Below are 24,108 nucleotides of genomic sequence, written 5' to 3' on the forward strand. Positions count from 1 at the left end.
ACTAAATTCAGCAGGTGTTTGACGCCTGCGAGACGACGCGCAGGGCGAAACCATGGACTGCTGTAGCTATGGAAACTGGTCGATGGCAACATCCACCAGCCCTCTCTCTCTCTCTTTCTATGCCCCCCCCCCCCACATTCTCGTTGTTACCTTCTGCGAGGTGGCGAACGACAAACGAAGCGCCGCAAGATGGCGATTGTGCGACTGATGGCGTGCTGTGTGCTGTGCGCCAGCATCGGTAAGACCCCCGTCTACATTGCACATACGCCCGAATTGCAGGGCAGCTGTTCGCTCGGCTGACATTCGGCGCGGCCAGCAGCTGCTGCTGAGTTAGCTCGACGTAAATAGGTTCAGAGAGGAAGAGACAAAAGCATGTCGGGCGCTTTATTACGTATTAAACGAACTCGGGGTCTGAACGTCCGCCAGAGAGGGCACTGACGTCGCCACCAACTCTTTATTACGTCAGAGTGCACGTTGTTGGTAGTTCCCCTTAAAACACCGCGAGTAGAATTAGTTGGAGACAGACGGCGGCTGAGGAACAGGTTCCATTCGAGTTGTTAGTTTTTCCCGTTATCATCGCACGCTTCGGACTCTTTTTTTTCTGGTCAGCTGCAATGTCGGTCGAGATGGCGAGAAGCAGGAGGACAACATCTGCCTTGTGTGCGCCGTCACTTTGGCTCGTCGTGTGCGCCTTCATGCGTGAGTAGAGCTTCCATGCTGCTTCACCTCACTACAATTGTAAATAATGGCTGTGTGTGTGTGTGTGCGTGTGGCAAGGGCTTTGTGGATTTCGGGAGACGATCAAACGAGCTGTGTGTGTGTGTCCCCCCCCCCCCTCCCTCATAATATGTCGTATGGTATGGGGTGATCTGATAGGTGAAATTGTTTTTGTAGTTTCATAAACCAAACGCCGTTTATAATCGTGAACAAGTTAACACATGTAAAATTTCGCCGAATAGTATCAGATAGATGCAGTTCAAATTTATTATGGAGTAAATTGAGTACATTGAATATCAAAGTCTGGTTCATAAAAGCAATGATGTCATCACTATGTAGCAAAGCATATTTATACGTCCCAAAAATTTGAAAAGCCTTGTAACCCCAAGTTTACAAATGACTGGTGCTTGTGCAAAATTGCTTTTGTCCAAATTTGGTAAGTTTAATATTTTTTTTACAAATCTATACTACTGGTCAGTCCGTGTGTTGTAAAATAATTGCTTTCTTTGAAGATGTAATGTTGAAAAAATGTCTCAACAAATGTGCCGAAAAGTGATGGCTTTAGAGTTACAAGAATTCTATTCACGTTATAACTAATGATGCGAAGATAAGTAAGTCAAGAGGGCGAATGGTGACGTCTCATCAACCCGCTTAGAACAAGCGGTTGGGCAGATGGGATGCAGACGGTGTTGGGGTGATGTATTGTGCATGTGCTGATGTGTATTTGTGTCCGGTCGTCTTGCCGAGTGGAAGCCGCCGGTGTGTTTTCCTGGCGTCTATAAACACGAGATTGCATCCGTCGGGCTTGAACTCCTGATCCCGCGCGTGAATCAAGGCACTGACAGGTAGCGCTTCAATTAGCAAGGCTACTGCTGACGCTGCCGATGACTCCCATTGCATGTTTCCAGTATTTTTTTTTACCCTGTGAATTATGCGGATGAATCATTTTATGCACTGTGTAGCCCTAATCTGCAATTATGCTGATGTTAAAATTATATACTCCAGTCGTTTTGGAGTATTGTCATGTTTTCTGATACTTTTAATATACTCTTTGTGCTATGTAGCGAAAGAAACTGAAAACATTTTTATTTGGCTTGAGAAGCTACAGCTGTAAGTTCCCTATTGTTTCTGTAGAAATTGTTACTATTTTTGCCATTCTAAATAAGGCCATTTTTAGGGCCCTGAACATGCACGGAATTTCAAGTTTTTGCAAAAAATAGGTTCAACATTCCCCACAGAATCATGCCTAAACTACTGTACATCAAAGGACAACTTAGTGACACGTTTGATCTAGGACTCTGAAAACTGGTACATCAAAGGACAACTTAGTGATATGCTTGATCTAGGACGAGGAAAATCGGTGTGCATATCAAGCAGATTCAGACGCACAAAAATCAGCACAAGCAATATAGCAAAACCCAACAGGAAGCGACTTATGACCTTTTGAAGTAAAAAGGGCAAAATTTTCATTTTTGCAGAGTTTGTACTAGATTTCACATCCATGTAATTGGCACGGCGCCGCGCAAGCATTTTAAGGTGACTTTGTCATAATTGGCCAAAACGATCTCCCCAAAAGATTTACTCCATGTCACCATTGTGTACAGTATATTTAAATTGTTTAGTTTAGCCTTGTCATGTCTTGACGAAGTACTGTAAATGTTTGACCACATTTAAAATTAAAAAAAAAAAAAATTATGTTCCGATACCACAGCATCCCGCTTTTTGTTTTTTTTACAATCACTGAGCTCCATCTTGCTAACACAAAATGCAACCTTCTTACCATCGCAATGACAAAAATAATGGACCACGCGGTGTATTTTGTAAGAACGAAATGCAGAAAGACTTGTTGGTGGTCCCCGGTCCTCGGACCGGGGGACGAAGGCGTTCTGTTGAATCATTCTCTCAAGCAGGGGTGGTCAACTCGCGGCTCTCGAGCCACGTGCTACGCCAATCCTCCATTTTTGGGTGGCCTGTACTTCCTAAATGTAACTTTTGAGACGCAGGTTTGCAATTCTCCAACAGCAGTGGTGTCCAACCTACACCCCGGGGGCCATTTACGGCTCCTTTTATAGTGTAGGAGTCCAGATTGCCCCTAAATGGTTGCATTTTGCCCCTGATCTAGTATGTAAATAAGATCCAAGCATACTACAACTATGATGGCTTATGTAGTATAATACTACGCTAATACCTAACTGATGGAACAGGGTCTATTTTTAGTAGTCCTGTCCCAAGTGTCCAAACAATGGCACAGGGGCCATTTTCTGCTTGTCTTGTGTTTTTGTGCAGCCCGCAGAAACTCAAATGTTAGCTTTGCACTTTTCCAACAGTAGTGTCCAACCTATGGCCTGGGGGCCATTGGCGACCTCATCGTCTATTTTTGTGCAGCCCACATTTACTCAGTGTAATCTTTGACATTACACTGCTTTGCACTTCTCCTGCAATATTGGTCTCCAACCTACGTCCCGAGGGCCATTTGTAGCCCATCCTCCACTTTTGTGCGGCTGCAGTTACAGTGCAGAAGTCCAGACTGCCCCCGAATGGTTGCATTTCAGGCTCGGGTGCCATTTGCGGCAACAATTTTTATCATGCAAATACTCCAAACTGCCAGTACCCCAATGGGGTTGAGTAGAGATGGCTTGGTTATAGCTGCTCACAAGTCCAGTTGCATCTTGTTTTTGGAAAATAGGCAGAACCACAACTTGCTGGTTCGTTTTCTTTTGGTCTCCAAATTGATGGCCCAGATAATCATTTTCATAAATCACGATTTAATCATGACCATAAATACTTAAGGTAGCGCACAAAGTAAGAAAATGTATGCTTGTGATATTTGGTTGTAATCCTATATCGTTAGAAAGCCTCTTGATAGCCTTTTTCCACAGGTGTCACAATTGTACGGAACACATTTTCGGGATGAACAGGAGAGCTGTGTATGTGGTTTACACCCATTAAAAAAAAATTCACATTGTGCTGTTTGTGAAGCAGACTAGTAGTAGTTTAATTTTTAAAAAGTGCAGTTTGATATTGAGCATAAAGTTATAAGCAGATATTTAATTTTGAGGAACTGAGTGAGTGATGACTGCGTGTAAAAGTGGTGATGAGTACAGTGATGTTACTTTCACTTTTTATAAGTCAATTGGCTTTATTTTTAATGTATTAGAAGTTCGGAGCAAATGTCTGGCAATAAGCATCTAATTTTGTTGAACCAATTCAGATTGATTCACACAGGTTGGTCAAAATCATGATAGCGCAGATTGTCGTTACTATATTTTAAAAAAGGATTGTTAGCATTTTGACAGTGAACAACTTCTGGCTGCAACTGCAACTGTCCCCACGGGATCAGGATCATGCATCTGCTCATACTTGGGATCAGTAGTTACCCTAATGCGGAAGTCATCACCCTTGAGGGGAAAATAAAAGGAGTATAATATTTATGGCAAAGTATGACTTACATTTTTTAACAGTTAGTATTCCATTATGGTAGACTACGTGACTGAATCAAATGGGTTGAATAACACTTCCTTTCTCATCCCCCTCAAGAATTTATGACAACATGCTCACGGTCTAAACTCACTGGTTGTTTTCACAGAGTGGATCCCAACAGTCCTGTTGCTCGCAGCGTGTTTGCCGAGGCTGCTGGAATGTCTGGGAAAGGGGCTTTTTATAGCCACATTCATATTTTGGCGCGTAAGAGGATTGCGGGACGTGCCTATCCAAATGCACGTTTGTCCACACGGCATAATGCGCTTTGTATGACGAGTCACTGGAAGAACACACGGATTAAGACATTCCGGGATTATTGTGATCATTCTACAGTATTGTCTTCCAGCTGACCCTCATTGTGGCACAGAGGGACCATTGTCGCATGCTCGCTTTTATTCTTTGCTCCTTATTACATTGTCTTCTTGCTTTCCCACGGCCTACATTTTGTTTAGGGTGACAACCTCAATAAAACAATGAACTGGATTAGGGATGGACATTTGATAGCATTTCTTTGATGAACCGGGAGTAAAATTTACAATCATGTGTTCAGTTGGGTTGGAAAATCTCTCTTGTGAATGTTGTAAAGTCCTGTTAAAGTTGCTGGTGTTGGCATCGTACTGACAGTTTAGAGTTTTCCTAGGGCGGAAAGTGAAAAAATAGGACACATGGGTAAACTGAGCTATCATGAGAATTGTGAGAAGCCAAAATGTGTATAGTCACATGGATAGTTACAATTTTACAAGCAATGTACCAGTAGTAGTATTGGGGCAAATGCTATTGAAATCGGAGAATAAAATCAGATTTTTGTTTTTCTTTTACAAAAATGTGTGTTTGTACTTTTAGAGAGAAAATTTTAACTGACAACAGGACTCAAAGTTAACCGAGCTCAAGTTTTATTTCCTGTTCAGTTACTGTATATACTTGTGTGGTTAATTGTTCAAAAAATATATTTATTCTGCCTGTGAGGCATAGTGATTGACAGAACAAATTAATGGTCTTTTATTAGATGGCAGTAAGGACCTACAGCAATTAATGTATCTACTTTTTGTGACATATTTGTTTGTTGGTGTGCCGTTGAAATTTTTCAAGCGTAAGTACCGCTATGTGCCTTGGCTTCAAAATGGTTGGAATTCACTGCTCTGGTTAGCTCATATTTGACAGAATGGCAGCATCTTTATAAACAATCACTAGCAGTAACACTCGCTTGCTAAGGTACGTAACGTTATGTTGATGATGGATTGCGAGCTGTATCAAATAAAAAAAAAAAATACGTGAACCATACCTTAAGCAAGCCTTACACAAAGTCCTCTCCTTTCCTGAGCACCCAAAAACATTCCCGCCACCCCCATTTTCTTCGTACAATACAGTCACCACAATTCACTCATGTTGTCATGCCCACGGTAGCGAGTGTATTTGGTTGCATTTGAGGTGACCAGATAAAGCCCACTAATAGTAAAAAACGGGATGTGGTAATATCGTAATCCAAGACTTTTTTTTACTCCAGTAGTTTGACAGTGCAATCTTGAATTTGTCTTGTACTCTGATCTGTGCATTCCGTGTTGTCTCTCAGCGGTGTTTAAATTAACTTTATTGGGCGTCAAATATTTACAATTCTACTTTAAAAGACTAAAAGAAATGCATTGACTGTCTTGTAACATTTGCAACCTTAGTATTGTTATACTTTGACTTTATTCTTGGAATATTGGGACTTTCTTGAAACCTTAGGTCTTTGATTCTCATAATATTAAGACTTGATTTTGTAACAAATTCTGAACTTATTCTTGAAACACCAAGATTTAATTCTCATGACATAGCAATTTTGAAACATTTTGGCTTCTATTCTTTTAACAATAAGACGTAATTCATGAAACATATTGCCTCAATTCTCAATATTACAACTTCCATTCTCATAACATTACGATTATGTTCTCATTATATGAAACCATTATTACGCTTAAGTAAAATTTTTGGCTATACTATTTTCACTTTGTTTTTGGAACATTACAGCTGTCATTATCATCACGTTACATCATTTTTATTGCCATCACGTCACAACTTTACTGACAGTACAGCTATTTGCTCAATTTAATCTTATTTAATTCATTCGTTTATTGACTCCCCGCAGATGCGACGTATTAGAATCTCTGGCAGCCTCAAGCGTGTTTTTATTGCTCTAATTGAATGAAGGTGTTTTTATGAGTAGAATAACATTACGCAGTGCTGTATGAAAGCAGTAAATCCACAAATGTCATGCTTTTCTTCTCATTCTCATGAAAGTGTCTCGAGTGAGGAGGGGCGTACAAGTCTCATGCCCTTTGTATTGCCGCGGTTTTGATGCTAATCTATAGTTCTACACCTCTGGCCTGCCCGCCACGTATGAAGCCGTTAAAGGATAATCCACAAATTGCGAAGGGATTGTTTGCTGGACTAGCTCAATTTGTCTCTCCCGGGATGTCCAGTCACAGATGGAGTAAAAATAGCTTTCACTGCCCCACTACCATGTTCAGGGTGGGAAAAGTCAGCGAGGGAGACAGAAGCTGAGACCTGGGAGTCACGTCTCATCTGCGCACAGCGACGAGTTAATGACTCGCTGCTCGGGCAGGAGCCATGTTTTCATAGCTCCCACGGGGCTGGCATGTGTGTGTGTGCGTGTGTGTGTGTGTGTGTGTGACAGCATGTTAGTGGCATCCTGCTCAGAGGCGAGGGGAGTGATGTCGTGTGGTAGCTTTGAATAAAGACCTCTGAATTAGTAAGAAAGCTGCAGGGGAACAAGCAAAGGGGATGATGTCTTGTGGTGTGCGAGCCTTTTATTTGTCTTAATTTCAGCCTCCATTTTGGGGTCTTTCATCTGAGCCCCAGTGGGCGTGTGGTTGCCTTCATGACCGAGCACGGGGGTTATTAAGTCCCATGTGTGCCCTGCTATTATCAACGTGAGAATCACCACAGGCAATAGTTAAAGGATTGTGAAAACATTCACCGCAGCAAATTTTTTAATGACCCCATTTTATGAACACTTTCTCATCCCTGTTTTAAAATCGTCCTCCTGCTTATCCAGAAGCATTTTCGAACAACAACACAATGATGAAATACTGTCAGATTACAGTCCATTTTATTCTACGACATTGACCCAAAAAAAATTTCAAATTGAGAACTTTACAGTAAAAATCGTAGTATTTTATGTTTAACGGGTTTTTTTCACAGAGAACAGTTATAAGAATTAATGAGAAAAACATTGTCGTATTTACTGCAACATTGAAGTTAGGATTTTACAAGAATAAAGTAGAACTATTCCAACGAAGTTTTCATTTTGGAGTGGGAAAAGTCACAAATTTTCTTTCGTAGAAAGAAATGTACAATTAACGTTTTTTTCTTGTTTGTTTTTCATTTTTGATAATATAGTGGAAATATTCAGTGAAAAAATATTTTTGCAGAAATTTGCAACATTCAAAAATAGATTACATTTTTTTGATGAAAAGTAAATTTACAATAAAAGTATTAGTCTCTGAATTATTGCAACATTTAAAATAGTTTAGCTTAGTTTGTGGATTCACCTTTTCTTCCCACCCCCAATTTTGACACTGAGGCATCCTGCTACTTGGGGAAAAAATGGCATTTACTTAAATAACACAGATTGCTTTGAGGAGTCCACTCAAGCAAAGACAACTAAAATCTTAAGAGTTACTGTATGCTCTGTGTGCCCGAGGCCAAACAAGAATGATGATTAAATATGCAGCACATTTAAGCACGGTTAAGTAATTTGCGCTTCTGGTTTATGCGGCCCCCACACTTTTTGTTTATTGCTCACAATCTGCATAAATTTAAAACACGAAAGGCTTTACCTGCACCGAAGGCTGGCTTTGTTATATTTTAGGGTGTAAAAACAACAGCCGATGCAAATGTATTATGTAGTAGGGATGCTTCAGTTTGTCAAGAGTACTGCCTGTCAAAATGACGTCACAGAGTGGTTAAGATAATGCTTTCTGGAGTGTTCTTGTGTCATGTTCCAACATGAGGCTTTGCATCTTCTTTGTGGTCTTCTAACTTTCTTCCTATTAACTATTAACATAACAGACTGCACGTTATGCTTGCTGCGGTCTATCTGCATGCCGCAAAGTCTCCAGCTAGTAAAGAGCAGACCGCAGTCGTGTACTTGAACTTGGAGGCCGTGTGAAACATTGAGGAAGCATTGATCAGCCATGGGTGTGCTTTTTAGTCTTGACATGATTCAGAATAAAAGTAGAAAAAGGGGCATTACAAACAAGTGAGGTGAGTAACTCACATTCACATAAAAGGAAAATTAAACTTTTCACCAAACCTAACATACCAGTTCACATACTCTTAGAAATATGAGGCACATGTGCTAACCAAAAGTACACCATGATGTTCGCATTCCTATTCACCCGGTAAGAAATTTGCAATTTGTTTAAATTTCTTGGATCAACTATGAACCTCTCTGAATGTGCCGAACGTCTGTTTGAACACCCTGCGATTATGCAAGTTATATCACTTTGAAATCATGAAGGGGTCTGAAATTTTCATCTTGGGTTCATGTTCACTGTGAGATGCATAATTTACAAAAGGCCCAAAATCACAATGTATGACTCGTCAATAATTTAGTGCTATGTTGCTGTTGCAAATAAGTATTTGAACACCTGCCAATCGGCAAAAAAAATCTGCCCCTAAAAGACCTATTAGTCCACATCTAAAAAGTCAACCTACACTCCACTGAATATTCTAAATTAGAAATGCTTTATTTGAAATCATTAGCTGCATAAACACAGACTCCACAACCAACTACTAACATGACCAAGATCAAAGAGCTCTCCAAAGACATGAGAGAAAATTGCGAAGACCAACACAAAGCTGGAAAGGGCTACGGGGCAATTGCCAAGCTCCTTGGTGAAAAAAGATCAAGTGCTGGAGGAATTATCAGAAAATGGAAGAACCTAGACACGACTGTCAGTCTCCCTCAGACTGGGGCTCCAAGCAAGAGCTCACCTCGGTGAGTATCAATGATCCTAAGTAGGATGAGGAATCACCCTGGAACTACACGGTAGGAGCTGGTCATTGACCTGAAGAGAGCTGGCACCACTGTTTTCAAGGTTACTCTGGGTTATACACGAAGTCGTTGTGGTTTAAAATCATACATGGCACGGAAGGTTCCCCTGCTTAGATCAGTTCACATCCAGGCCCGTCTTTAGTTTGGCCATTGACTGAATGATCCAGTGGAGTCATGGGACAAAGTTATGTGGTCAGATGAGCCCAAAATAGAACTTTTTGGTCTTAAATCCACTCGCCATGTTTGGAGGAGGAGGAATTAGGAATACCATCACCGGGTCAGGACAACCAAGGAGTGTCTCCGTAAGAAGCCTATCAAGATTCTGGAGTGGCCTAGCCAGTCTCCAGACCTAAACCCAATAGAAAATATTTGGAGGGAGCTCACTCAAACTCTGCATTTGTCAATGACACCCCAGAAAATTGGCTCATCTAGAGAAGATCTGTGCACAGGAATCAGCCAAAATCCCTGGTGCTGTGGGTGCAAACCTGGTGAAAAACTACAGGAAATGTTTGAACTCAGTAATTGCAAACAAAGGCTGTACTGTACCAAATATTAAGTTTTCATTCAAAAGTTCAAATACTTATTTGCAGCAGTAACATACAAGTGTCACTTGTATTAGTTAATAGATAACTTTAAGTACTAAAGCAACACCTAGGTGGAAACACTGAACAAAACATCTACCATTTTCCATTCAGCCTATCCTCACAGGGGTTGCCGTAGTGCTGGAGTCTGTTGCAGCTATCTTGGGGTGAGATGTTGACTACACCCTGAACTGGGCGCCAACCAAATCATAAGGCAGATCTAGACTAACAACTCTTCACACTCACATTCACACCTAAGGGCAGTTTTCGAGTCTTCAAATAATATGCCATGGATGTTTTTGGAATGTGAGGAAACCAGACTATTCAGAGAACCCGCACAGTCAAATTATTAAGGAAATATTAATTTTATATTGGCTGTACCCAATGCTGTCACCCAAGATAGCAATGTTATATTTTCCCACCAATTGAAAACAAAATGAGGCACACCTGCCATTGTTAAGCCTATATGGTTATTAATATAATTGTATCATACTAAGAAATATTTCTAATGCTTTGCTCCTCTCATGGGACAAAATAAGGTGACCACATTTTGACATACAGTAGCTCATAGATTGTGCCGGTGAGTGGTTGTGTCTGTACCTTATAAATTGAAAAAGCTCAAAGTCAGCACTCGGACCTCCGCCTGCATCTGGAGAAAAGCCAGCACAGTAAAAGGCCTGACAACCACCAAAATATTTATGGCCTGGTGCTGTATCGTTATGTTTTTATGAGTGGCAATTGAACGTTCGGCGCGTCCCCTCTCGTGATCCACTGCTAGCCGCATTATTATCCAATTAATGACCATAAAGCAAAGCGATAGATGTGGTGGAAGCGTGCTGTGTGCACCCTCACTCAGTTTTGGGTTAATCTTCTTGGAAATAGAAATAGGAAGCATTTAATACTTCTCGATGCAGGGAGCTAGTGTGTGTGTGTGTGTGTGTGTGTTTATGATGATAATCCTCTTGTTTATGAGGCGAGTTGCCCAGCTGCTAATGTCTGCTAATGAAAACTCCATCAGGGTGACTCAGCATTATGTGTTTTTTTTCCCCCCCTTCGTCTTTCCGCAGTCCACATCCCATCAGCGCTCACAGTAATCCTCCGGACCACGGACAAGATCGTGTGGGCCAATGAGTTTGAGCGTAAGTTGCCACAACCTATTTTACCAAAAGTAGCTTTTCTTTTCCAATTTGCATTGCATTTTTTTCCCCCTTTCCTCTCCACAGCCGTCGAGCTGACCTGCTTAATAGAGTCAATCTCCACCAAGAACCCAAGGATTGAGTGGAAGAAGATTAGGAATGGCATCCCGAGCTATGTGTACTTTCAAAAGAAGATAGCAGGTGAGTGATGCCACGTTCTGCTGTAGAGAATGAATGCAGGCGCTCTGCTTTGAATTCCATTTGTGACCCGACCTGAGTCGTGCTGGGTTTTTCAATCAGTCCTTGTAAAGTGTGGTTTTTTTTCCCTCTCCTCTCAAAAGGCGACTTGGAGAACAGAGCGCAGCTCAGAGAGCCGGCCAACATTGTGATCTTGAATGCCACCCGAGAAGACACGGCCGAGTACCGCTGCGAGGTGGCCGCCATCGATGATCAGAGGGACTTTGATGAGATTCTCATTAGTCTTGCAGTGAGAGGTTAGTGAAATTAAAAAAAAAACAAGGGATTCTTTTTGTCTGATACCTCTTTACCAACATGTGCCTGTGAGCAAGCCATTCTGAACGTTGCCAAGTTGTGACTTGACAATTATGCAAATTTACATCGTATTTACAAATTTACTTTTCTGTTGCTTGGATTAATGGATAGGATTAAGCAGAGATGATGTTTCCTCGGAAGCAACCTTTTTTTGGTGTGCTAAATGTCTTACACAAACCCAGCGATGGAGGTTTGGGTTCCCAGTGTGTCCCTTTAGAAGTAGCTACTACATCGTTGGGCAGACTTGGACTCTTCAATGTGCAACTATTTACGTCAGACACTTGAATGTATCCTTCTCGCCCACAGGGTCCACTGGATTAATTAAAAAAATCTAAAGGCTATTGAAAAGTGAAAATAATATCTTGTGAATTTGAAGCACCACAGTAAAGAGTTATCTGAATAAGATGGCCAGATTTGAATAAACAGAAAATATACCAATTCTATCAAATGAAGCGCTCATTGACACCACGTCCTAGCTGGAAGATGCTGCGGCTGTGTCTGCTGAATGTGCTGAAAACACGCCCTGCTCGACCTTCACCTGTCAATCCAGTCTGTGTGAGCCACAGGCTGACTTGAATAACATTCGCTGTTTGAAATAAACAGTGAACGTTCCCTGAAGAGTCTTGTCACGAAGACCCACACACTGACAACACCAGACGACCCTACCCCTGGTTTAGCCATCTTGTTGGCTCGTGTGGATAATTGGACGGGCTTGCGTACTTGCGCTTGGGCTGTACAATTTGTCATTCCCTCCATGTACTTATGTGTACAGTGGCTCCACATAACAGAGGAACTGTCATCCAAATACCACACAACACTCGAGGGAAGATGCTTTTTTTTTTTTTTCCCAGGTTGTAGGCATTGCTCGATGACTAACTGCACTATACTCATAGTAGAAATGGCCCATGTTACTACTAAGGAACTGGCAGTTGCATCAAATCCTCCAACCAGCTAGACATTTCGCGGGACTAGATTTGCACATACAGTATTCAGAAATGTAAGTGCCGCGGGAATATAGCCAACTTTAACATGGCCACAATAGGGAAATCGATGACAAACAGAAGAGACCACCCAAAAATGTGAAATTATCAGATGTTTTCACTAGGCCCAGAGTGTGTGCCAAATTTTGTGCACGTTTATTACCTTGAATATTTCTTCATTTGGAATACCTAAAATAATGAAAATGCTTTGAAGTGATTGCCTTCAAAAGGTTGTGTAACAAATTAAGGTTACTATAATTTTGTCGAAGGTTGTTAATTCTGTCGAACCAAATTAAAAAACAATGCCTGATTTTCATTGGTTAATATTCATATTTTTATTTTTTGTCAGTCAGGTTTTTCTGTTGACAACTGCGGTTTTCCTCTTACTGACAGGCGTACCAACAATTTTATCTACGTATCTGTATAGTGGGGAGGTCCACCTAATGCTAGAAAGTCCAAGTGTGTACATGAGGTTTTCAACTCACTCAAAAAAAATCTAAACAACTGAATTGTTCAAAAACAGTTCAATGCTTAATATTCACAAGTGCTAAACTGTTCAGTCTTTGCAGGTTTTGATCAATTCATTGTATTGCGAAACAACTCGGCAAAATCATTTAACATGGTATTTAAGTAAATCTAAAAAAACTTGTGGAGCAATTTTAAGCACAATAGGTTTTTGTCAGTTTTTCAATTTCGGTCAGTGTAATTCACTTTAGCTTTCTGCTTCCTGGAAGAACCCTAGCGCCTATTGTTTACAAACAATCTGGAAATGTCCGTAGCAGTCTTGCTTTGACAAAAATCAACGCAAAATATGCATTTTGTGCACAGTGATACCTGTGATGCCCCGATGCAGCGTGCCTGAGGCGGTCACGGTGGGCACGTCGCCCGAGCTCCGGTGTCTGGAGAACGAGGGTTTCCCGGCACCCAGCTACCGCTGGTTCCACAACAACGAGGAGCTTCCACAAGACCCCAAGAACACGCCCAAGTTTATCAACGCCACATACACCATTAACCCGGTCACTGGAAGCCTGGTATGTCACAACCCTTAATTAATATTAAGACAATTAGTAACTTTGCCCCTCCCCAGTAAAAGCCAGCTCTAAATGAATTCAGTATAAAGGGACAGAGCAGTAGCTCGTATACGCAGCTGTCTATATTTGTTTGCACTCAGCTGTAAATCCTGGACATGAGGCATTTTTTTTTTTACATTTCCCTACTGTGCAGTCGCGTGTCACTCAACTGACTTTGACATTTCTCCACAGAAATTCCGTAGGGTGAGGAAGGAAGACGCGGGGGAGTACTATTGCCAAGCCATGAATGACGCCGGTCACGCCCAGTGTCCCTCCCAGTGGATGGAAGTCTGTGAGTGACGTGTGATTGCCTTTGCACTTTAAACATCTATGAGGAAAATGTGGGCACTGAGTACGTGGACAGCGATGCAATGTGAAAGAGCAGAATCATGAATACTGTACATAATTCCCCCGTTCTCCACTAGGTGGAGCAGCTAAACTTAAAATTGCGCGTGCGTTCATCCACAAGTGTAGCAAAAAGAACCATATTTTTGCACTGGGCATTTCATCAGATTCACAAGCACCAAGGTTTTTATAAAATCCTCCAAGGGCCAATACAAAATGTAGAACGTCACTTAACAAGTAAATGTTAATTCATAATTACATAGTGTTTATCATATTTATTGGACCAGGTCCAAAAGGTTTACGCCACACTCATCTTACATTGACAGCAGAGTTAATTAGAAATATAATTTGCTTGTTTCTGTAATGGTTTACACGAGCATGTAGTGTTTGTGTAATGCAAATATACACAACTAAAACACTTAATCTATGGTACTGATCACTTCTATTTTGCCAGAATTCGTCCACCTTGCTGCTGTGGTATAACAAGATGCTGATTTGACAGAATGGTTATTGCGCAGGTGTACCTTAGGATGTCCTCCCTAAAAGGCCCCTCTAAAATGTATTGGGGCATCTTTCAACACGGTACTAAAATCCTTGACCTCTACAACATCCTTTGTAAATCACGTTGATTTATGCACAATCATAGTCCCACGGGCTACTTGTGATACTTGGGGGCAACCTGTTGCCCGCAGGCACCATGTTGCTCACCCCTGTTAGAGGGGTGAAGCTCTTATATCCCGTTTTCTTGTAATATCAAGGTTGCTTGAGATATGAGTGACGTGATTTAGCAAGGTTTTAGAGATGGGAGCCATCATTCATCTTATTTTTCTGGTTTGACAAGCAAGCGCAAGAAATACAAATATTAGTTGTGGTGAAGTACACATTTTACATTAAGTAGCAGTTTGGCAAATAGTAAAAATTTCATTAAAAAATGGGCTTCAAGCTGTCAATCACTAACTTTCTTTACTGTCAGGCTACACAAATTACACTAAAATGATCAATAGTTTAGCCTTTCAGCCTAATCGCTCAATGCCAATGCTAAATAGCATCTAACAAACAACAAAAAGCGCAGCAATATGTAAACAATGTAACCATGTTCACATTCGTACACCCTTATACTTTGCATATAATGGCATACTGGTCAAATAAGAGCGGTGTTGAGGCGCTATTATAAATGATGATGATTGGCTGCTGCATCTAGACAAGACTGTTTGCAGCAGTGAGATGCATCATATAGTAATCGATGTAAACTGTATTCAAGCAACTGTATGATACTGCCCCCAGGTGGCCAAGGCAAACACGCCATCAGGAGCAGCATTCAACTGATGCAATGTGACAAATTGAATGTTTTTAACTATTTTGTCATAAACAGATTGTGTTTTTATGGAATACAACATTATGAAATGCTATCATCCCTCATTAAAGTACACATTACAAATGTTTCATGGGGAGGGTGCAACAGATTAATGCCATTTTCATTCAGTTCAATCAGAAAAGAGGATTTGTGATACAAGTGTTATTGAAGTATGAGTGTGGTCAAGGCACAAATTAAACAAAAGATCTCAAGGCACCCCTGTGTTTTGCCCGAGCCGTAGCTAAGTGAGATAACCAGGAAAATTAAAAGAGCTTACTTGATGTCGGAATTCTGCACAAAATATTCTAAAATAGCTGCTGAAAGCATCAGTCATAAATGAGCATGATAAACATCTGGTTAAATTCTGTTATACCTAATAACTTGTATATTATAAGTACATATGAGATAAGACTGTCTTTACCTTTTCTTCTGTACAGATGACGTTGACGTCCTCAACATCGTCCTCAAATCTGTCGGCGGTGTGATAGCAGTCATCGTTGTGCTGGGCTGCATTTGGCATTGCGCTTCACGCGTCCTCTCCAACAAAAAAGGCCACAATGAAAACGAGTGAGTGTCAGAATTTTAACCCTGTCCATTTCTAAGTTCGTAAGACATGCATTTATGGTGGTGTATTTTATTACAGATTCGGTTGGCAAGGACAGAATGACGGAGTCGAGTACGGCGATGCAGATGAGGTAAATAATTGAGCATGAACATATGATAAAGTTAGAGGGGTGGGGCTTTTTAAAAAAAAAATGTAGAAAACTGCAGAACTTGAGAAGTTTCACACGTTGTGAAGTAACAGTTTGTTGATTTACCAAATACCGCCTCCATGCCGAGTTCGCTGCCCATGATGTCACTACAGGCAAGCATGTCTAAGATAAGCAGAGCTGCATTGTAAGAACAGATTCTCATTAGCTTCTGAGAAGTGGTGAGTTGTTGATGAGGGTAAGCTGGTGCATCCACTACATTCCGTGATCAAGACCTGGATGTTCTAAGTGCTGCCTTCTTGAGTAAAAATGCAATCAATGATGATTTTTTTTTCGTCACACACTTGAGTACCGCTTCACTTTGCTGAATGGATCTTCCTTTGGTGTATTTTAATAAATTAAGACAACCTGGAAACTGTTTTGAATTGTGTGAAAGAAACATCTGTCTCCTTATACGACTAAAGTACATTTGTTCTTTTTTACTTTCAGGGACATTTCCGCCACAAGTCATCGTTCGTCATCTGACATAAGTGGAAGTAACGAGTTTAATGTGCAACAATAAATGGCACGTTAGGTTAAGTTGAAGCTGTAACATGGCACACTTTGATGCACATCGAAATCAAACCAACTTGCCAAAGTAATGTTCTACTGTATATGGTTTTGTGGCACTCGTTTGTTTTTATAGCATTGATAGATTTTATATTTATCACTTGTTGAGTATTCCTTTCATCATTCACCGCTCACTTGTAGAATTTATTTTTTTATTTCCCACATTTTTATACTAGACAGTGAAGTCATTCATTCCTTTCCATCCAAGCCTGAGACTTTTAGCCAAATGGTGGCAAGGGATGTGTTGGGAGCAACATTCCATTCCAAATTTTGAAACAAATTCTCTTTTCTAATGTTTTTTTTATACACTGGACTTGTTTTACAGAAGTCGTCTTGTGTTTTGTCTGTGCTCATGTGAGACACATTGTGTTATTTTTTTGTTGTTCTTTCAAGTGGCCAAGGATTGAAAGCGGTGTTTGTACATATTGAAGTTGTACTGGCAATAAATGGCCAATTGAAAACAGGATCTCCGATAACGTGAGGCACAATTTATCCGCCTTGAGCATCGTTACAAATGATAACATTACATGTACAAGTTACGCAATGGATTTGAATATTATATATACACCACTTGGCTGCAAATTTAGTATTTACTATTAAGAGTGGCAATGTAAGACTTATAGAGTGCTGTTTGTGTACAAGTGACCTTCTGTGTGTTACTTTTTTTGGTTGTAGATATTGGACATATTGTCCAGTTTTGCCTCTATTGTACATAAATGCTAAAATGTTTCCCCCTAGTACCTTATTGTAAATAAGGCAATGAGCTGTTCAAGTTGATCAATTTACAGTACAATACTGTCTAGTGTTTCAAACTTTTTGTGTTCATGATTTGTGTAATAACTCAGGAACTGTTGTACAATGCCCACTGTCAATGGTTGATTTTTGTTATGATTAAAATACATTTGAACTGTTGAGACGCTTGATTGTCCTTTTTGCTTCGAATGAAACGTGATTTCATTGAATGAATTTATATGTGACTGGGGAAATCCCTTTAATAGTTGATCATCAGCGTTACAGTTGAACCTCGTGCGTTTTATTAAAATTACACTACAATAAATTATCCTTTTTTTAATGGGTATAATTAAATTTATTCCTGATTTTACTGGCAAATTGGCCGATATTTAGTTGTGCATAAGGACTCCTTTCAAACGGCACCGACGTACACGCTCAGTCGTAAACGAACTCTTGAAAGGCGAAAGATGTGCTTTTATTGTGTAGCCGTACTCACGGTCGGTTTCCAAGACTTCTATTTTGTCTGCTCTTATTGTGTAGCCGCGTTTACCCGGAAGTAGTAGTGTCGACCCAGATGTCTTCCGTCCTGAATATTTTGACAACAGCGACATCTCTTATCGGAACGAAACATGTAATTTGACGATATTCACGTTGCGAGCGAGACAAGTGTGGCTAGGCATATAGTTTTTAATGCATTTACGGAAGTAAAACTACGGGGAAAAGCATTTTTTTTTTTTTAAATCAATGGACATTTTTTTTTCTGTTGAGGCGCACGTAGCGTTGTCATTTTCCGCTCCATCGCTGCCGCATCTGGGCATGGCCAGTTAACGTGTTTGCATTACCAAGTACGTACTCAACAGCGTGTCGCGGCCCTCGCAAGGAGGGAAATTTACCCTTCGGGCCTTGTGTTGTTGCTGTAGGCGTGACAGCAATGAGCTTCTTCAGTTTCGGACAGAGTGCGGACATCGACGTGGTGCTCAACGACGCCGAGACGAGGAAGAAGGCTGAGCACAAGACGGAGGATGGCAAGAAGGACAAGTATTTCCTCTTCTACGACGGAGAGACCGTCAGCGGCAGGGTCAACGTCACGCTCAAGAGCCCCGGAAAGAGGCTGGAGCACCAGGGCATCAAGATTGAATTTGTCGGACAGATTGGTAAGTAAATGTCGAGCCGTTGTTGGCATTAAACTGGGAAACGAGCTCGTCTTTTTTTTCACCTCAATGAAACCTTTGCAAAAAGAAGAACCTGCAGCGTCTTCGCGCTTGCCCACATCGCTGAAGAACCCGGAAGAAGTAAGGCACATTTCAACTAAAATGGGAGGGCGTAAAGGAAAGAAGGAAGGAAGGCCTATTCTAATTAGGAAAATCAGGTTGGTAGAAATATGGAAGTAGTTTAGTGCCACCAGGATTTGAATTTGAAATGTAAAGTGATCACACTTTCAATAGTTGTATTTCAGAGTAAATTTTCAACGTTAACAATTCAACTGGCTACAATTTGCTATCTGAAATTCAACCGGCGACAATTCTGTCTTAAAATTCACCGTATGTGCCACCAGGCAGGGTTACTTCCGGTCAGAATGGAACACCCAGCCAATCTAGTTACGCTTTCTTATTAGGCGACATCACGTGACTAAGAAAGCGTAACTGCGATTCGCTGGGTGTTCCGCCTCGTGGCACAGACGATGAATTTCAGACAGCGAATTGTAGCAACTATTGAAAATATGATCATTTTACATTTCTAATTCAAATCCTGTTTTCTGTGGCATTTCAAATTCAAATACTATCTCACTTTACATTTCAAATTCAAATCCTGGTGGCACTAATCTACTTCTATAGTAGAAGGACGGGGAAAGAGCAAACCTGCTAGGTACATTTTGAAAATTCACATGAGACCTATTGAAGTAATAAAAATTACACAGAAATGACACGATAATATAAAAACAAATATGGACTATAGTTTGTTTTAATAAAAGTCTTGATACCATCTAGTCAACCAGACATCTCATGTAGAACAGAAGAAGCCCATCAGAAGGTCTAGGGAGGTGACATCTATTCATCCAAAATAAATAAGCTAACCAGAAATGTCATTCATCCAGCTACCTACAATACTTGAAATAGCATTTGGCAGATCATCCAGTTATTTCTAGTGAATGCCATGCTCAAACGAAAGATGTGGACCAAGCTTTATTGGTGTAATTGATGGTTTTTGAAAAAATTGTAATTGTATGTAGATGCCGCAAAATTGCGGCATTGCACTTAAAACAGACTCGTCCCCATGCCCTTTCGTCTGGAGACAAGTATGAAATCATGTTATATTAACACTTGTATTCAGTAAATTATTCAAAACCATCTTCACATGAGGCTTAATAGAATTAGCTCACATACTAACCTAAATAAAAGGCAGCACAAATTCGCTTGCTAACACACATGGGCAAACAAATCTGCACATTAGCACTGACCACAAAATGTCAAATTTGGCCATTTTTACACAACAAATTAAGGGAATAAAGACTTGACGGCAGAAAGTGGTGCATTCTAGAGCTGATGATTCCACAGGATGATCCCAAAGGACTATTTTTATTGCTTTGGCCTGAACACAAAAGCAGCAAATAAGAGGATACATCCAACAATCGCCCTCTGAAGAAAATAAATAATTTGTGAATATATGAATGATGAACCAGGAATATTCTAGGGTTCATGTCATGAACACGAGTGCCCTCTCAGTGCAGCTGTGCTCATTATGAGACCTTGTCGAGTGCACCCTGCAACCTGCTCTTACTGCTGATTGTACCACCACTGGATGTACCCAAACATGGCCACTTCTAACCAAAATTGCACACTTCCTGTATCTTTCATGCCTTCTGAGACTCTTGTCTATTCAAGGTAGAAATGCCAACCAATGTTCACACTTTGCAAGCTGAATTTTTAAATTTCAGCTCCCAAACCCCATCAAACACATTTGTTTAGTATCGGGAAGAATAAAATTGCTGGGCGTAACTCTACTAATTCTGAAGACACAAAGCAATTTCAAGAAGAATATATCTCATTCCGTTTTCAGAACTGTATTATGACCGTGGGAACCACCATGAGTTTGTGTCCCTGGTGAAAGACCTGGCAAGGCCCGGGGAGATGACCCAGTCGCAGACGTTCGACTTTGAGTTCACTCATGTGGAGAAGCCTTACGAGTCCTACACAGGCCAGAATGTCAAACTCAGGTAAACCTTAACAAACTGTAGCAACCTTTCAAATATATTTTTCAACCTACTGAAACTTTTATCCTTTCCACCCGTGTGCAGATACTTCCTGCGTGCAACCGTGATAAGAAGACTTAACGATATCAGTAAAGAGTTGGACATTGTTGTGCACACGCTGAGCACGTACCCCGAACTGAACTCCTCCATTAAAATGGAAGTCGGCATTGAGGACTGTCTCCACATTGAGTTTGAGTATAACAAATCCAAGTAAGACAATAAGTAACATCTCTTAATTAGCTTTTGTATAAGCAGAATTTTGGATACAGTTTTTGTCTTGGATCTCATTACATTGTGTGGTACCTGAAGTTTGTATATTACTACAACTTCTAACAGATACCACCTGAAAGACGTCATTGTGGGGAAAATCTATTTCCTGTTGGTGAGGATTAAGATAAGACACATGGAAATCGACATTATTAAGCGGGAGACAACCGGAACGGGCCCGAGTGTCTACCACGAAAACGACACCATTGCCAAATATGAGATTATGGATGGAGCACCAGTCAGGGGTAAAGTTAAACACAACCAGTTTCAGTTATTATAATTATTACAGTGGAACCTCCTACATTTAATTTCACATCTGCCTGGCAGTTGTGAAGACCTCTGTTTAAATCTGGCTTTGCATCTTCTCCCTTTGCTTGCGATGGATGGATGTTCTTGTCAGTTCCCTTTAAAAATTCTCTGAATTTTGAAAACCTAATAAATATATATCTCTCCTGTTATATTGTGGGTCAAATTGATCTGTTGTAAACTTAAAAATAAGTTGGTTCCATTATTTTTTTCAATTCATATTTTTGGGCAATGACAAAACATGCATTGGGTCACACTGACCCATGAAAATTTTTGTTCTACCTAATAAACGGGGAGTGTTAAGTAACTTTTTAACAACTCATGCTTGTGTAACGTTTGGTTAAACCACCTTACAAGTACTGCTAAAATAAAGTAAAACTTGAAATGGGTTGGCGTCAAAAAAGTCAATTTGTTTTCCTTTTAGGCATATTTTTACAGAACACACAAAATTGTTAAGTGTTATATGTTAAGTGTGAAGAATATTCATATTGTGTGTGTTTTTAGGTGAGTCCATCCCCATTCGATTGTTTCTGGCCGGCTACGACCTGACTCCCACCATGCGAGACATCAACAAGAAGTTCTCAGTGCGCTACTACTTGAACCTGGTGCTGATCGACGAGGAGGAAAGGCGCTACTTCAAACAGCAGGTATACGTGTCACATGCTCCAGGGGCCTCGGAGTCTGACAAATGAGGAGGATATTTTGCCATGTGATGACCAAGTGCTTAGGTCAGCGTTTTGCTTACATGGCTGGGCAACTGGGTCACAGAGCACAGTACCTTATTTATTATACAGCACATGTGCAGTCCTCAACGGAGATGACGCTGACACCAGATGACTCATTCTGTCGCTCATTTAAATCAGAAGCTGCACTATACAGCAATCCCTGTTTTTGAGGTTAATGGGGACCAGAAGCCCCTGTGAAATGTTAAAAAATGTCAAGTAGAACCCCCCCCCACACACACACACACATCCAGGAATTTTCAGATGTGTGGGTACCAGAATGATTAAAATATGTAAACTGTATTTATACTTTACATATTTGAGATTAAGATTGCAACATTACTTAAATCATTAATTATAAAACCTTTGTTAATCTTTTCTGCTACAGTCGCCTGACCGTGGTTGGGAAACGTTGGGGGGACGCCTCGGTGGCGGGAACAATAATGGTCCAAAGCACCTGTTTGCTTCTCGGAAGGCTTTATTAGATCCATTTAAGCACTCAGAATCAATGTGTCCTCTCTTAAACACTACTCCTCCCCAGTCACCCTCCCTAAACTTGTAAATTGTAAACATTTGCAACTGTTCGTGTTGCATTTCCACACACATGTGGAGTCCCGTCTCACTCCCACACATGCGCACACACACGATGGCGACGGATTAAGTTCACTCACCTGCGGCATTTCCACATGATGATTGTAAACACAGTCCTTGAAGTAGTACATGTAGGTGTCCTCTTCCAAAAAAAGGCCTTTTTCATCCTTGTTAAAAAGTTGCTACCCGCCATACCTCACTGATGAGGTGAGGAAACTTTCAGCTTTCGCTGGGGCACAATTCTGAGGTGGTATTGTCACTACATAATCAAAAAAAGTCACTTAAAAAAAAGTTCTCACAAAAACATTAAGATACAGCACATATGCGAGACGCTCAACAGCGTGGACGAGGCAACGCGCAAAACAAGGAAATGGGTGGGACAATTGAAGTTGCTGGGTGAGGCTTCGATGATGCTCATGGGATAAATCCGCTCATACGCTCATTGGTCGTTGTTCCGCCAGGAACCAATCATGTGCCTTGTATCAACGTGTCTTTCCGGAATATGCCGATCTGGTTGCATTATTATACTTTTGATTAATATAAACCCGTGAAGCACTGAAGCTGCAAAAAGTGAAGCGCGAAGTAGAGAGGGAACACTGTATAGGTCACCAGTTTGGTGTGACTTGAGTAGTATGTAGTGATTTTTAAGGTCCAGTAGGTTTGTCTCTGCAACTTGGGGTAAATCAGGCACCGACCGACTGGTAGTTGTGTACGGAGCCTATTTCAAAGGAGTTTTAATGTGACTATTTTTACTTTGTCTTTCAATTAATTAGTATTGCTTTCAGGTTATATGGTGGGAATCATTATGAAATTATTTATCTTGGTCACTTTTTTTTTTTTTTAACATCACAAAATCATATTAGAATAGGGATTAGACATTTTTATATGCATTGTGTAGAGAGATATCACTTACATTCGCACTGACAAAAAAAAATTGAAATTGAAACATATGTAGTTTTCTAAAAGGTAGCATGTCAACTACGTTTGTGTTCCTAGGAGATCACGCTGTGGCGAAAAGGTGACGTGGTGAGGAAGAGCATGTCCCACCAGGCCGCCATCGCCTCCCAGCGCTACGAGGGCTCAGCCACCTCAGAAAGCGCGTTGGAGCAATGCACCAAGGAGGACAGTGGGTACGAGCCTCGCCTTAGACTGGACCGGGGATCTCCGTGAGGCAACATCCGTCCAAGCAAGGAAGAAGGATCAACCGAGATGGGATAAGATTTATCTTTCCTTGCTTTTTTTTTTTTTTCCCTTCAACGGGAATCAAACTAAAATCACCTCACATTATAATTCTTGAGATTTCCATGCTAACGTCATTCTGTGTGTACTCAACGTTTTTACAGCTATTTGATTTAGAACCTTGAATAAGTGACATTCCGGTTATGAAGAACTCAAATGTGAAATGCACTCATGTCGTCCTATGTCTGGATGTGTAAATAAGAGCGGTGCAAATCAGCATTCCAGGAGGATTACTAGGCTGCCACATCCAAGTGTTTAGTTTGTTTAGACACACGTGCGTACTCCTGCCTCCAAACCTGATTTTAGTCTTTTAAAGCAGAGTTACCGTAGAACTATATAGATCTTTTTGCAAAGTGCTGATGGCTGATTGTCCACCACTTGTCAAATAAAATGCCAAATGGAAAAACA

General features: G+C 40.8%; 2 protein-coding genes across 3 annotated transcripts; both read left to right on the forward strand.

Annotated features, from left to right (window-relative positions):
• The first annotated feature begins 498 nt into the window (after positions 1-498).
• jam3a (junctional adhesion molecule 3a) lies at positions 499-17,505 on the forward strand. The gene is made up of 9 exons (XM_061827644.1): positions 499-699; positions 10,905-10,976; positions 11,061-11,174; positions 11,315-11,467; positions 13,334-13,536; positions 13,768-13,867; positions 15,712-15,841; positions 15,918-15,969; positions 16,474-17,505. Exons 1-9 carry the CDS (start codon positions 615-617, stop codon positions 16,507-16,509), a joined length of 945 nt encoding a protein of 314 aa, XP_061683628.1. The 5' UTR covers positions 499-614; the 3' UTR covers positions 16,510-17,505.
• A 200-nt stretch (positions 17,506-17,705) lies between these two features.
• Positions 17,706-24,108, forward strand: LOC133504904 (vacuolar protein sorting-associated protein 26B-like). 2 transcript variants are annotated; one of them, XM_061827642.1, is made up of 7 exons: positions 17,708-18,170; positions 18,246-18,479; positions 20,383-20,539; positions 20,621-20,785; positions 20,912-21,087; positions 21,653-21,795; positions 23,458-24,108. In XM_061827642.1, the coding sequence occupies exons 2-7, from the start codon at positions 18,257-18,259 to the stop codon at positions 23,629-23,631; spliced, it is 1,038 nt and encodes a 345-aa protein (XP_061683626.1). In that variant the 5' UTR covers positions 17,708-18,170; positions 18,246-18,256; the 3' UTR covers positions 23,632-24,108. The 2 variants fall into 2 exon arrangements, with proteins under 2 accessions (XP_061683627.1, XP_061683626.1); XM_061827643.1 differs by having other exon boundaries at positions 17,706-18,479.

The sequence above is a fragment of the Syngnathoides biaculeatus genome, chromosome 8, assembly GCF_019802595.1.
Source record: "Syngnathoides biaculeatus isolate LvHL_M chromosome 8, ASM1980259v1, whole genome shotgun sequence".
Classification (NCBI taxonomy): Eukaryota; Metazoa; Chordata; class Actinopteri; order Syngnathiformes; family Syngnathidae; genus Syngnathoides; species Syngnathoides biaculeatus.

Excerpts from the sequence above, each read along its gene's own strand:
- jam3a (XM_061827644.1), top strand. The coding sequence starts at position 615 with ATGTCGGTCGAGATGGCGAGAAGCAGGAGGACAACATCTGCCTTGTGT. Across the intron at positions 10,977-11,060 it reads GTGGGCCAATGAGTTTGAGC|CCGTCGAGCTGACCTGCTTA; the intron begins GTAAGTTGCCAC and ends TCCTCTCCACAG. Across the intron at positions 13,868-15,711 it reads CTCCCAGTGGATGGAAGTCT|ATGACGTTGACGTCCTCAAC; the intron begins GTGAGTGACGTG and ends TCTTCTGTACAG.
- LOC133504904 (XM_061827643.1), top strand. The coding sequence starts at position 18,257 with ATGAGCTTCTTCAGTTTCGGACAGAGTGCGGACATCGACGTGGTGCTC. Across the intron at positions 20,540-20,620 it reads GGCCAGAATGTCAAACTCAG|ATACTTCCTGCGTGCAACCG; the intron begins GTAAACCTTAAC and ends ACCCGTGTGCAG. Across the intron at positions 21,796-23,457 it reads GGCGCTACTTCAAACAGCAG|GAGATCACGCTGTGGCGAAA; the intron begins GTATACGTGTCA and ends TTGTGTTCCTAG.